The sequence below is a fragment of the Amblyomma maculatum genome, chromosome 11 (genome assembly GCF_055883805.1).
Source record: "Amblyomma maculatum isolate TAMU_Amacu chromosome 11, ASM5588380v1, whole genome shotgun sequence".
Lineage (NCBI taxonomy): Eukaryota > Metazoa > Arthropoda > Arachnida > Ixodida > Ixodidae > Amblyomma > Amblyomma maculatum.
Window position 1 is genome coordinate 32914552 of NC_139354.1, and position 15096 is coordinate 32929647.

A 15096-nucleotide genomic window follows, 5' to 3' on the forward strand; every position below is an offset into this window, starting at 1 on the left:
CAACTATATCGGATAAATCTGGGCGCATCTCTCATTACAAAGGAAGTGATAAAGCTGCACCAAGGCGACTTTTAGCAGGAACAGATAGGCAGTACAAAGCTGTGTTGTAGTATGCATTGTTGCTGCACGGTAACACGGTGCAAGGATGCAGCGATGCAGTGTTTGTACTTGCATGACATTATGGTTATGTGACACTCTTGCTGCACAGCAGTGCTGTTCTTGCAGGGCGTAGCAGTACTTACACATCGTATGTTGATGAGCCTTTTGTATCTGTGGCGGTGGGCTGCTCTAATAGAGAAATATAGTTCTGCAGGCCCCATCTTGCAACAGCAGGGCTTACAAGACCAAGCACTGCTTTCAGCAAACCTGAAAGACACAGACCGTCTTACGCATCAGGTAGTGGGAGGGAGGTTTTCCTAGGTTAAACGGCATTTTAGAGTGACCGTGTCAACACTTCAACTGTGTATTGTGTGCAAATTCCATTGTATGCAATACTTACAGACTGGTACTACATGTACATGAATTAGTAGCATTTTTCTCAGAGCTGTAGTGCCTGTAGCAGTAGTGCCTGTAGCATAAAACAACACTCCGCATTTCAGAAATGCTCTTTCGCAATATATTTACTAAATAAGTATAATTGTTGGCTTCCAAACAATGCAGATTGAAAGGTATGTGGACAAGAAAGCTAACCCTAACTTCAGAGCAACCAAATTTGTATGGTTGCAATGTTTCATTGCCAGGTGATAGAGCAGTTCTAAATTTTGCTCTTGGATTTACTGCATGTGCATGCAGATTTATTTTGTTGACCTTAAATGAGTAGAAGTAATTAAAATTAGCTAGATTTATATTTGGTCTAATAATCTGACTTCTTAAATCTGAGTCTTGCATTTCTGCAGCGAATTAGTGACCACTGGTGATGAAATCTTTGAAGTTTTATCCAAAGTTTTCAGTGCCTGGGCATTACAAAAGTCAAGAGGTGCTACACAGTGACTCTTGCAGATTCTTACCAATTGAGAGGAGGACTTCAAGGATGATGAGTGCGGTAGATAAGCCGCAGGACAAGGGATCTGCAGCATCTTCGATAGCCGGGGCACTAAATAGGGGTTCAGGGATTACATAGTAGTGGGACGTCGTGGTGGTCGTCGGAGCTCTGCGCTGCCCGACAGCCGCTGCGAGTTTGGTGTGGACGTCCTTGTTTCGCTTATCTCGGCTCTCCGTCCCGTCCACCTTGCATGCCACTGGTTCACCTAGGCACTGCAAACCGTGGTAAGTGTAGGTGCATTGTCAGGATCACTGTGCATCATGCGTTCACGCTTGTACTGATGCTTCGATACAGAGAAGACCGACGCATACTGTGCATTTCTTTAGAAATGGCACAGGACTGAGTTCAGTTGTAAAGAACTGTGAAAAAGTTTGCTGGTATCAGACCAGAAGTGGATGCAATGTCTGGGCAAACCATGACCTTGAGCCCTTGGCCTATTTATAAACTCCTAACTCGTACGTTATTCCACATAAAATTCCTCATCCCACCAACGAAGGCGGCTTGGTACATCCTGTGAGGTTTGAAGCCGCACATATTGTGAGCAACGGGAAAGATCTTGGTTAGCTACGTGTGCAATGTAGCCTTGGGCAGGGTACGCGGCGGGTTCCTTTTCTGTGAACAGGCTAGATGGCGCCGCGCTTGGCGCGTGAAACTTGGAGTAAGTTTCAGGTGGAACTGGAGGTGGTGGAAGTAGTGTGAAACTTGCAGTGGTGGAAATGCTGCGGCAAAGGGCAAATCCTGCTACATATGCTACTACAAAATTGAGTACTTGCTTTCTTACGTGCAACACGTGCGCCGAAAGGTCACTGAAAAACTTCGGTGAGAGTGAAACCGAAACTGAAGCCGACTTTTGTTGCCTACGAGATTTACTCGCTTTTTCTACGACTCTAACGAAAATGAGAGAATGAAAATGAAATAAATTTCGAATAATTTCCGCATATATTGTGCTGTTTGATTTGGGTTGTGGTGCATATTTCTGTTTGATATGTAAGAGACCGAACGGACACGCAAAAATGATTGGAATCCAATTGTTTCACGGATTTTCGGTCGAAAACTGTGGTTAACTCCGCTCTTCAGCTTGGCTATAGTGCTCTAGAAGCTTGGCATTCATGATCATGCTAGAAATCACGCTCTTGTCACATAAACAATCTGCATTCCTCGTATGGCCGAACGCCAGTACGCGGTGAAAGCGCGCGCGCGACAGTGCTAGGCCTTGCATCGAGTTCGTTGAGGGCAACCGCAGCCGCTGAATTTGCGCTTGTGGGTCGCAAAAAGTGCAGCACAGCGCGATGCGTCATTGCATCGTGTTGCGACTCGTGAGTCACGACGTGACCGACAGTTGGCAATGAATGCAGTGAGAAAGGCAACGAAGGCTGCAGTGCTACTGCCCTTTTCGATCTCATGGTGCGCGGTGTGCACTATAGCTGCAGGGGCGACCCGCGAGCATTCTTCGGCGTATTCGCAGCGTCTGCTGTCACCCTGCATTTACTAGACGGGTGTTTTAAATCTCGTGGGATAAAAACTTAGGCGGAGAGTTAAACTACGCCGCTGAGAGTATGACGCGATAGCATTTCAGACACACGGACGATGTTTTTCGACTTAAATTTTTGTTCATTTCTATTCTTTTCTGTACAGCGATAGTTAGCATCAGAAAAAATTGACTTTCCATTCTGAGCAGTTCGACACATTTGAAAGCAATTTTTATATTATTTTAATTGATTAATTACGCACTCAATTTTCTAATTTACATAATCAAGAAATGATTTTTCGTTCTGAACATTCTGACACCTTCCAACCCCCTTTTTTTAGTTTTTAAATTTCAATTCATTAATTGATTAATTACACACTCTTAATTTTCTTTAGCATAATCAAGCATTGCATTTTCATTCTGAGCAGTTTGACACCTTTGAGCCTCCTTTTTCCAACTTTTTCATTATTAATTTAATTACTCAATTACGATGCTTTCATTAAATAATCATCGCCTATTACACACACCAATCAATCCAGTCACTACAACCACAAATTACCATGATCAGTTTTTTTTTCTACGCAGCCCCCGATTATTTCGGACATGCGGTGCCGACTACTACGACGTCGACGGCTTTTTGACTAAACGAGTTGTATAAATTAGCGCTTAAAAAGCAAAAGTGCAACAAAATGTTCAGCGCAAAAGACCGCGCAGCTGTGTTCAGCAGAGCGGCGAACGCATGCTCTCTTGGGCTGTATAGTTTCGTTTTCGCGCGTTCGGTTGTGAGCGCTCGCTTTACTGCAGAGATGAAACTGCACCAGAACGAGCAATAATATTAACGTAACGAATTAGCACGCAGAGAAAATTTGAAAAGCTTTCTGATAGGTTTCTAAAACAGGCTATCCATGGTTCTTGTGCAAGCATGCTTCAAGCGCCTTTGGACATGAACGCCACTCGTGGTAGGGGGCTTAGTTTTCAACCAAATAGAGATATCGAGGTTTTAAACAGTGGCCTCATACAAATCCATTAAGCCAAACATTTTGTCCTTTAAATTTGTGCCATCATCATGCCTTACTGCATAATTACTGCACGGGAAATGTCTCTCCCATATCTCCCGAATTAATCCGGCATTTGCACCATACCGAGCTGCAATTGAGTTTGCATATCCCGTCGTAAGTTCGCCTAAAGTCCCCTGTTTATTCCTGCAAGTTCCACCCCGCTCGGAATAAACTATCACTAAGCTTCGCTTGCTTTGAACACCCTCGGAGAAAACGACTCGCAGTCTTACATCGCTGAGAATTACCTGTAATCTGTCAGCCCACCAGCCCACAAACTCTGCCACTCAATCCTTGTTCACAATTCCATCTTCTGCTTTTCTCTACTTTTAGATCTAAGCACGTTAACACTAGCTCGATAGCACGTCCTGGCCCACTACGATCTCTGAACTCAAAATAACAGCTGAATATTTGTAACAGTTTTCGCGTAAACATATTGCTATATATATGACAACAATTGGTATGCTCGTTTCCTCGGATGCTACATAATTTGTGTACAGGTGCAGTTCTGCGGTCATCAGTATATGAAGCAAGGCCTTCTAACAATTTTCACCCGTTGTGAAATTGAAACTGGGAGCTGTGTATGTGCAAACAGGTTGTATACTTATGTTCTCTTTCTCGAAGCTACCGATGTTTCTTTACGTCCGGCAAGGAAGGCGTGAGTTCAATTAGAATGGAACGGCATGCTCCGTTAACGTTTGTCCCACTTATGCATTTATGGCAGCTTCGAAGCTCGAGTCTACAGCTGACTAATCTAACAAGTCTGAAGCGTGGTGAGCTTTTGTTGGATGTGGCTGTTCGATCACGCCTCTCCATTATGCAAACGAAACTTGCGGCGTGACGTACCGTGCACTGGCAGTGGAGGTAGCAGAGGCAGCGCCCCTTCGGACGTATGAGGACACTCCTCGACGCGATCACACGGTTGCCGTCGCCTTCGAGTGCCACTGCAGACATGGTTATAGCAGATCGTCAGATGTTTCAACATGCGACACTCTTTTACTACGCATTCGACCCGGTCGTACTCTGTCTTCGAGTACGCAGCATGGATGGTTTGCTTTTGTTTGTGTGGTTTAAGGTCCCAAAGCCACTCAGGCTGTGAGAGACGCTCCAGAAATTTCGACCACCTGAGGTTCTGCAATGTGCCTGACATCGTACAGTACACGGGCGCCCTGCATCTGTCCTCCATCAAAGAGCGGCCATCGTGGGTCGGTTTCGATCCCACATCCTCGGGTACAGCAGTCAAGTGCTTCGAGGCACCGCGGTGGGACTGAGCAGCGCGGAAGTTGTATGAACAAAAAAGCGGTCATGCGTTGATTTTGTTCGATCCACTCGTCCAGTATTCCATAACTGCTTCGTGCACCTTTGGTCACCATTCCCTATACTGACAAACATAATATATATATATATATATATATATATATATATATATATTGCCACCTGGTGTCTCCATGTTCTTGCTGCGCCTGGAAGAAGAGGACACTGAAGTTGACTCGCGTGCTGTGCGCCGAACGTTTGCCTGCTGGTACAGCTTCGTCTTGTCGTCTGTCACGCCTAGCCCTGTTGTCCGTGACAATATATATATATATATATATATATATATATATATATATATATATGAAGGAAAGAAGCAAACAGTCGGCGAGGCCAAGGAAAGCATTGGGGATTATGTTTTGTCTTTTTTTTTTAATTTTTGCTTGGATAATATATATATATATATATATATATATATATATTGTAAAACAGGTATTCGGCTCTGATATGTTCAGTACCTGATGCTGAAAAGAACGACAACCATGTTCAACGCTTGACGGTCAGGAAAGACAACGACGACGAAGCTCGCTCCGACGAGCATATATATATATTTCAGTTTATCCAGGGTTTATATAATGTTGGTGGATTTACGATCAACACTTATAAAGATCTCGGAAACTGAACCATCTGATGCTGATCGAAAAAACCCAAAGCAGCTTCCATTTCTCGCACAAGGTGTCGCCACTTAATCGATAACAGTCTTGAAAAAGGGTCTTAATTTCCTTTAACAATACCTACGATATTTCTGCCCAGCACACCCGGATGTATACTTCGTTTCGCAATTTTTCGCAGCTGTACGTAGCAATGCCAACTACTGGTGAAAGGGAATATCGATTCCAGTTCAGTTTAATCCTGGCAGAGTCAGGTGGATATGGAAAAGACGAAAGAGGAAATACAGAATTTGTTCAGTGCTTAAATGTGTCGAAATCCAGAGGCCCTGATGGTTTGTGTAATGACCTTTTGAAGATATGCGCACGTGACCTGCATCACCATATTAGTGCTCTTGTATGGAATATATATGTTCGTTAAGCAGTTCCTGCCGATAAGAAGGTTACCTGCGCGGTTTCTGTGCATAAAACCACGCCACGGGGGCTGATGTTTAATTACCACCCTATTTCCTTAATAAACAATGCTTATATAAGACACCTGGACACATTTTGTACACAAACATAATAAATCATCTCCACGGTGTAGGCTAATTGCGTGCTAAGTATAAAGTATTTGGTGTCTATGTGCATCATACAGAACTAAGTTTGCTCACGAGGTATAGCATAGGTATGTCAGGAAAGCCAGCCACTAATAAAGAAAAAATAGTCTTTTTGAGGTACGAAGACGGCTCCTGTAACACCGTAATACTATTGTCAGCGGACATACTAAAGAAAGGTCAGTGAGGTAGATAATTTCTAATAGTTAACATTTAACTAGTATATCACCAGGCGCTTACTTTCCCCAGCCGCCTTCTCTGCCGCACTTGCTCTGCGTTGCTCGCAACTGCTCCAGTCCATAAGGGACAAACAATGTCACGTAGCTCTGGTTACGTGGAATTCCAAGCATGGCCACCAAGTTTGGTCAAGCAGCAGCCACCCACCTGAGTGCTGGATGAATGAGTGGCTCACAAGTTTGGTGTACGCATCACGGTCTCCCTTGGCGCGCCTCAAACCGCATTAAGCAAGGCAGCACATATACATACAGTAGTGTATAGTACTTCTTCATGCATAATCCAATGGCTCTCATCGAGTAAGCTCGGGCATCACCAATGTTGAGAAGCATGTGTTACTTATGGCTTGTTTTTGGATGGCGCATTGTATGCATGTTTATAGGTACGCATAGAACCATTCCAAGGGAAGGAAAGCGTAGCAGGGGGCGGCAGAAATTTAGGTGGGCGGAGGAGGTTAAGAAGTTCGCAGGGGCCAAGTAAGTGCAGCTAGCACAGAACCGGGTTAAGTGGAGAAATATGGGAGAGGCCTTCGCCCTGCAGTGGGTTTAGTCAGGCTGATGATGATGATGATAGAATCATATGTATGCACCATTTGAATACCGACAAGAACTAAAACTGGTCTGCCAGGCAAATAAGGGATCCCCGCATTGCGTTTAAATAGCACGCAATGGACAAGAAGGGAGACGATAGCGTTTGTTCCGTTGCCTTCTTGGTCACTGTGTTCTCTTAATTTGCCAGACGTGCTTTGGCTGGAATGGACCCCCCCCTCTTTTTTTTTTTATTATGATGAGAGCATCGTACCGGTGCACCAGACGTCGGTCGTGGGCATGGTGCCGTTAAGGCGTAGTGTGAGAAGCAACAGACGCTTCTCTCCCGGCGAGAGCGGAACTGTGTCGGTACTGGCCGATCCGAAGCCGAAGCTGCAGCCCCGGATCGAGGCCCTCACGAGCGCGGGCCTGTGGTCTGTGTTGGTTGCGTACAGGCGGATCAACACTGGGCTGGTCACGGCCGACGTGGTCACCTCGGACAGGGACTGCCTCGCGCTGCACCATGAGGGACATCGGAAATGGCTTGAAGGAAGCGTGAGTTTTCCAATAGCAGATATGATAGCCTACTCACTCATTGGCAGCGAATAGGCAACTGCTCTCATAAGAAACAGATAAAAGAAAAGTATGGTAGTCTGTTTGATTCCCTGACGACACCCACCGAGACAGAATATAGAGCACATGTGCTCTATATTAACTTCCGTTTGGAGCACGATGACATTGACTATATTATAATGACTTGCTGAGCTGGACGTCTCTACTGTTACCATACACAAAATAGGCATCATTAAGTGGCCATTTATTGCACAGTAGCTACATGTTCTAGTGGCGAGTTGTTGATCAGCGAAGCTATCTAAACTAAGAACGGGAGTGATATGTTATAACTTTGTTTGTCTTGTAAAACTGAGCAGGTTTGTCCGGAAGTTCTGTGAACTGAAGACCTCATCTACAAACATATTTTAAAAAATCGTGCATGTTGTATTATCTTGGACTAATTAAAACCAATAGCAGACTAATAAGGAACACATGCAGCGAACACAGGTATATTTTAGACCTAAGCATACTTGTATAGGCCGCGCGAGGGGAACTCCACTGTGGGATGCTTATGGTAAACGTGTGCGCGCTGCTCATAAATCCAAAGAACAACGTAAAGGAGACGACGAATCGTATTTCGTCATCTTGGTTTTTTTGCTTTGATATTGTCGGCAGTACATACATTTCTTTACCACCGTAATGTTACGCTCACCAGAAGTGTCCGTACAACCTTTGTTGGCATTTATGACCTCTACCTAAAGGTTTGTGGGAGGGGCGTAGGAATGCAACAGTACACCTATTTTAGAGCGTTAACGCTATGGCTGAGCCATTCCGGCGAAAAGCCGTTGTCCGTCCGTCCGTCCACCTGGAATTCCAGCGTGACCACGGTCGCAGTTCAATTCAATTCAATTCAATTTTATTATATCCGTTCAGTACATTCCAGCTTATACATACAGTTCGATTTGATTATGTAGGGATGAAGTTTCGTGAGAGCCTCTTGTAGCAAATGCAACGCATGTAAACTTTGCATATATAGCTCTCTCTGAATTGGTGTATATTTCACAGCTGGATGGGTGTGCATGGAAGTAGACGTATACACTAAAGTGTATACTGCTGATTATCAGGAGGATCTCGACGGTAGTTGCAGCGACGGATAAGTGCGAGGACCCAGCGTGTGTCTGTGCCATGATCTGGCTGTCACGCACACTGAAGTGAGCAGTGGATACGGCCTGAGCTCGTGAACAGTCAGCGCAGAAGATGGTCGCCTTGAGGGGGTGAGTGTGGTAGCGCGTCTACCCGAGTCGGTATTAGCCGCAACTTGTTTTGGAATGGGAGCGAAGCAGACGTATATCTGGAGAGGAAAGGGGAAAGAGCTAATGAATTTGCAGTGCCCGATATTTGTTCTATACATAGCGAAAAAAATAAAAAAGGGATAACATGTGGAGTGAGGACTCCCGCACAACTGAAACTTCCAACTGAAATTGTAGCGTTAGAACAGGCACTGCCAGACACGGAGGAAACCCGTAAAGGCAATCGAAATACGAACAGCAAGATAAAAGATTCCGCAGGAAGCTCTATCATAGCAAAGGTGAAATTCGCTCAGAAGTCACGAAGACCCTCCTTCATAAGCACTAATCAACCTCGGTTGTATTTCACCGCCACGAGATAGTATTTTTGTGTTTTCTTATTTAGTATTTAAGTTATTTATGTCATATTACTTGCGTTCCATTTGCTGCTAACAAAACATGTACGCAAATGTAAAACCACACATATTTTAAAAATAATAACAACAACATGGCAATTATAGACCAGGCGCCACCTCATCGGTGCGCTGCTGGAGCCGGTAATCATGCAATGGAAGTCTCGCCTACATAGCTTCTTAGCGGCCGCGCCAATTTGTCGTACAGAACGCTTGTACAAATTGTTTCCGGTCGAGCAACACAGCCTCAAATTGTATAACTACTTAAAAAAAAAAAAGGAACTTCGTGTGGATGAGGTGGCGTCTTATCTGTAATTGTGGTAATTTTTGTTTTTTCTTTTACTTCCCCTTGATGGGGTGGGCGTATGTGCACATGTTCCACTTATCAAGAAAAATGCAACTGGAAGTTAGCGTTTATCTGTGCTTCCTGCTCGGTTGGACCGTCGGATTTCTCTCTCTGTTGTGCTATAATCAACCTCAGTCAAAGCATGTCAATTTTCCCACAGACGCACGAAAACACCACCGCGAAGTACAGCGAGCTGGAGTTAACAATTGTAGATTTACCAAGGAGCAACCTTAGGTTGAAGTGTATAGCTAAACTAAAACAGTCTTGAACTCAATGAAATAAAAAAATAAAAAAAAAAAAAACAAACACGCAAGCATGCGTTCGTTTGCTTCATCCACTTTTTTAGGTATAGGAGACTACAGCACAATGGCTATTCACTAATGACGGACTACAACACGACGACTCTCCACTTGAAATTTTTTGGCAACGACAGACTAAGACGCAATGGCTCAACACTATTTCGCTACTTGCTATTTAAAAAAAATTCATTCTTTTCATTTTATTTGAACTAGCTATTATTTATTTTATTATTCTTAATTATCGATAATTAATCAAGAAATTTTGGTCTGAGTATTAACCACCAATCACACACCACTTTTCCTATCCATTACTTGTCGATCAACTGCAGGCCTCCATTTTTCCTGCCACGATCTGAACACTTTTGACCCCGAGCCGAAAGAGGGGTACGGTGACGCGCCTTTTTGACCGATCGAGCTGCATACGCTTCCCGTAAAATGATTCTTTGATATTTTGCCAGGAGAAACAAGCCAATAATTTGTGATGCATGTTAAGGCTCGTTACGAGTTTGTTACCTTGTACGCGCAGGCTCTCATTCTTTTCTTGGAATGAAAGTTCATAAAAACCTAGGCTGGAGCGGCCAGATAAGCGAGATCCTTGTTAAGCTAGCAAGAGCTCTTGGAATGCTGTATGGGCTAGTTTTATCTTTTACCTCTCATGCTTTCAATATGTCTTATCTACTGTCGTATCAGTTATTGTCTGCTTGCATGGGGCACTTGTGACAAAACTGATACGGAAATGCAGTAGCCGTGCAGTAGCGAGCACCTCGAGTACTTCGACCTCTGCTTACCACTCCGCAAATTGACAGGTTGAGGTAGCTGGACACATTTATCACCACGGCCCGGCTGTTTATTATACGGTTTTAGTTCCTGTCAAACTGGTCATGCTCTCCTACGTCAACGCGGAGCATCTCCCTTTCCCCTGCCCCACAGCTATCCTTTCGCCACATTACACAACCAACCTTTCTTCCCTCCTCCTCGCACAAAGCGGCAGTGCGTGCGGCTCTGTACGGGTAGCAATTAAGTTGCATGGCTTTATGACATGCATCGTCAAGTAGGGAGCCAAGCAGTCAGTCCTGGCAACAACCCTGGCACCGACGCGAAAGTTCAGTTCTGCAACATTCGGCTAGAAAGAATTAAGTTATTCGTATTAGACACCGGTCTAGAGTGGATAGTACAGATCCGTAGCTGTAGGGGACCTGGGAGGAACAGTTTGAAATTTAGGCCTAGTACTCAAAGTGCGGAGAACGCAGAGGGCTATGGAACGAAAAATGGTAGGGGTAACATTAAGAGATGGGAAGCGTGCAGACTGGGTCAGAGAAATAACTCAAGTTTCTAGTGGAAATCAAGAGGAAGAAATGGGCATGGGCAGGACATGTAGTGCGAAGAGAGGATAACCGATGGTCGCTTAGGGTAACAAACTGGATTCCAAGGGAAGGTAACTGTAGCAGGGGGCGGCACAAAGTTAGGTGGGCGGATTAGGTACGAAGTTCGCAGGGATCAAGCGGATGCAGCTAGCACAGAACCGGGTTAATTGGAGAAATATGCGAGAGGCCTTCGCCCTGCAGTGGGTATAGTCAGGCTGATGATGATGATGACGATGATGATGATAGTGTTTGCAGTTTTCCTTCGCCCTCAGCGTCCCTACGTGCTCACTCGGATGCGCGCAGAGTCAGACCATCGGCGCTGATCTCCAGGAAGGCCATGCTGAGGTGCTGGCCGGCGTAGCGGAGGGCCAGGTAGCGCCGCCCCGTCCTCTCGTTCACCACGATCGGTTCGTCCGTGGGCGTCGCAAAATTCTCCAGGAGGTAGTTGCCTCGCTGGCCTTGAGTGCGCAGTTCCTGCTCCAAGACAGCGAGAAAAGAGAAACCGGGCCGAACGGAGCGAGGCATTGATATAACTGCTATCGTGCTCACAGCCAGTGCTCACAAATACGGTAAAAAACTCAGTGCGCATGTCTTGGATGATAGTGGTACTGGCGGCGTTCTGACACCATCCATAGCGTTTTTAATGATCCCAACGCGCTCATTAATAATCTACCGCTATGCGCACTCCGACTCCTTCCCGTTGTCCACATAATACTGTCTAAGAGGGAATGCGAGAGAATTCGAGCGCACATCTGCTTTTTCTGGCATCAGTTCCTCCGCTGCATTCGTCACCACATCACCCGATAACCATCGGTGGTTGAAGTAGGATCCGAGTTCTTTGGGCGGGTCAGGGGGCTAGTTCCCAAGTTATCTGTGTGAGTGGTGCTTCGCGATTGGTCTCTGATGGTCATGTGACCACGATTAGGTCACCGCCCTCCCCACCTGTCATGAAATTTGATCTCTGACGGAGCCAGGGTGTTCGTGTGACGGAAACTCATCTGCTTTCGAATTAAAAAAAAATAGAGGGGGGGGGGGGGGTAGGAATGCGCATCAAGTAAAAAATTGACGGAAAATAAAGCGTCAGCCACCTTGCAGCCTGACCAGTCGGATGAGACGAATGAGACCGCTCGGGTGGGCGAAACAGAGCTAACATTCCTTGCTAAAGAGTACCTTCGCACCCCCCCCCCCCCCCTCCCCTCTGATTATCCATCATCTTGCACCTACTCACACCCGTCATCAAAAGATAATTCATTAGAGTAAAAACATCACCGCGAGAAAAATCCAACTGCTATAAGACCTTTTTAGCATCTGGTTTCATGATCTCCTGTCAGGTTTCGGGGCTCTAGCACATAGACCTCGAACTTCCACATTCTCCCATTTTTTTTCTTCTTGTCTTTTTTTGAATAAAGAAAATTCCTCTTCTTCTTTGAGCATGGAATAAGGTGAAATAAATACTGTATGGCTGTGGATAGGCTTCGATCCCACGGCTGCGTGAGCAGGTCAGCTTCGATGGCCACTGCACTAGAAAACTCTTTCTTACATGGTATTTATTATGCCATCACTACAGCCTAACATTTTGTCTTGTTAATTGTCAGCCGCTCGCGATGCGCTTTGCACAAACTTCACAACCTTCACAACAATCTTCACAAACTTCCTTATGCACACAATTGATACTGGACACACCGCTACTGCTCCGTTCTCTTAAGATGTCTTCAGCGGTCCGAAATTTTTATGGCACGCTATCACTTCAGGTGTCCAACCATAGATTTCGCCCGCCTTTGTCTGAAGCCTAACTGACCTTCAAAACCGAGGCTCCAACCACAACCCAAGTGAAACCCCTCCGTGTTAGGGCGCCTATTCGCATTTGGCTTAACCACGTTATATCATCACGTTTGCCGCCTCCGCTTTATCCCGATTGAAGCGTATACGAAGCGTCCGTTCTGCTGTTATCTCTGCTAACGTTAAAGTCACTCAGTTTGCTCTGACACGTTTGAGTCCATTCCCTTTTATCACAGTCGCTTCCCGCATTACTGCAATCGGCAGGGCGACCAGGTATTTTTCTTGGAATGCGGGAGGATACGCGCGTTTCGAGGGCCAGATAATTCCTTTCGGAAAACGTTGCGGGGCTCCGGACGAAGCGCAGATAGCGAGCGCACTGACACGACATTGTCGAGTAGACACGTGCTTCTAGGAAGCGAAGATTACGGCAATGCCACGAGACAAAGCGTTGAGAGAGAAGCGCGATAAGCCGCCATAACCACAAGATCTCGGTGGGGATGGATAAGCACCTTTCTCGATAACGGCGACAAGGGCAAAAATAAGTTTCTTCCATCGCACTGAGGCAGTTCGATATAAGCTGAAGCCAGGGAGTCGTGCATCCAAATAGCAAAGAGAGACCTAAATAAGGTATATGGTAGAGGGCACTGCAAGCGTCCTTGTCGGTGTAATGAATTATTTTCTAAATTTATTCAATTTTTTTCCTTCGTTAGTGGCTGACTCGACGGCACGTCCTGCATCTGCCAGTGACGCAGAATGGGTGATTTAATAATTGAATTGAATCTGAGAGTCGTTCAGTTACGCCGGCATAATGGCATTACAAATGAGGCTTAATGTACTAAAGCGACTTGAACCATGACGACCGTCGTATAGACCAACACCGTGTTTACAAACAAAGGGGGCGGGGCGTTCGCGGCGCCGCAGCCGACTTGGGGTGAAAAATAGGGTTAGCGCCCTTAGGAATACATGGAACCGAAATATTCCAAAGCAGTTTTCTCATTTAACGGGGCGCCTGTGATGTCGTTATTCGGTACAAAGCAACTATGAACATCCTAGAACAGATCGTCAAAATATGAAATCTCATTACCGAGGCGAAGTTTTTTTAAAACCCCGCGAAACATGTTGGGGTGCGAGTTGGGAGGGCGACCCGTAGAAATACACGTAAACACAGTTTACCGGAACATTTTTCTCATTTCGCAGAGCGTCAGAAGTGGCGGCCGGTCGTTAAACGTTGACCAGCGCTTTGAAAAAGTTTTTCACCAACGTTTTCACCCCCAGTCGGCTGCGACGCCGCGAGCGCCCCCTTTGTTTGTAAACACGGTGTTGGTCTATAGTGGAGTACGTTAAATTATACTGACCCTAGTGTTTCCGGCTTGTTAACGTCAGGCTTAGACTATCTTCCTTGCACATAAGAACTGAGCGCATTTTGAGCAGTTGATATATCATGGCTTTTACCTTGCTCGAGTCAACTTAACTTTATTCCGGCTTGTCTAGCCGTATAAACGAAAGCATTATCTCCAACAATAGGCGAGATCATTTTATAAATGCTTAGAGGCGACAGTTGCCGGGCAAGCGAAGTATTTCTCAAGCCCAAGAAATAAACCAGGAATTAAATGCTGCGAAGGAGCAGCTTTATCTTACGTTGTCCCGAGACCACATGTCCAAAGGCTGGTACTCGAGGCAACTGCGATGAAAATGACAAGAGACGAAGCACGAATTTTAATCCACTGGTTTAAACGACGCCCCAAGCAGGATGCCGCAAACACCCAGGTAGTCTTGAGGCGCCAGCAAACGACAGTCAAGTGGACATATGTATGTATAACTTTATTAGGGAGCCGGCAAACGACGGGTTAAAGCGTCGTGACGCTGGCCATATTCTTGAGAACATTAAGAAAGATGCACAAAGTGGGAATCAGCGCCTTAGACAGGGATATAAGCAATATAACAATAGAACAAGGAAGAGCATTTAATTAATAAAAAAAAACTAATAAGATATATCGATTGTGCGTAAACACGCATGCGCAATTCTGTACCGGCATTAGAGATTTATCTTGCCAGAGATGTATTAACGTAGATGTATAATGGTTTACCGGACGCCCGGGAGGGAGCAAGGTGTGGCTACTGCGCATGCTCGGTGGGCGTCCGGTAATCCCGGTATACGTCTACGTTAGTACATATCCGGAAAGATAAATCTCCCTATTAGTGTCAGGATGGGGCAG

At 45.5% G+C, this 15096-nt stretch overlaps 1 protein-coding gene across 1 annotated transcript in view; it reads right to left on the reverse strand.

Moving 5' to 3' along the window:
* LOC146173438 (uncharacterized) overlaps positions 1–15096 on the reverse strand; it is a 35766-nt gene that overhangs the window by 6162 nt on the left and 14508 nt on the right. The window contains exons 8-13 of the mRNA XM_084585193.1: positions 14519–14561; positions 11391–11575; positions 7116–7357; positions 4412–4509; positions 1008–1254; positions 243–366 (exon numbers count right to left, since the gene is read on the reverse strand). Coding sequence (XP_084441319.1) covers positions 243–366; positions 1008–1254; positions 4412–4509; positions 7116–7357; positions 11391–11575; positions 14519–14561 — 939 coding nt within the window. The remainder of the gene's footprint in view (positions 1–242; positions 367–1007; positions 1255–4411; positions 4510–7115; positions 7358–11390; positions 11576–14518; positions 14562–15096) is intronic.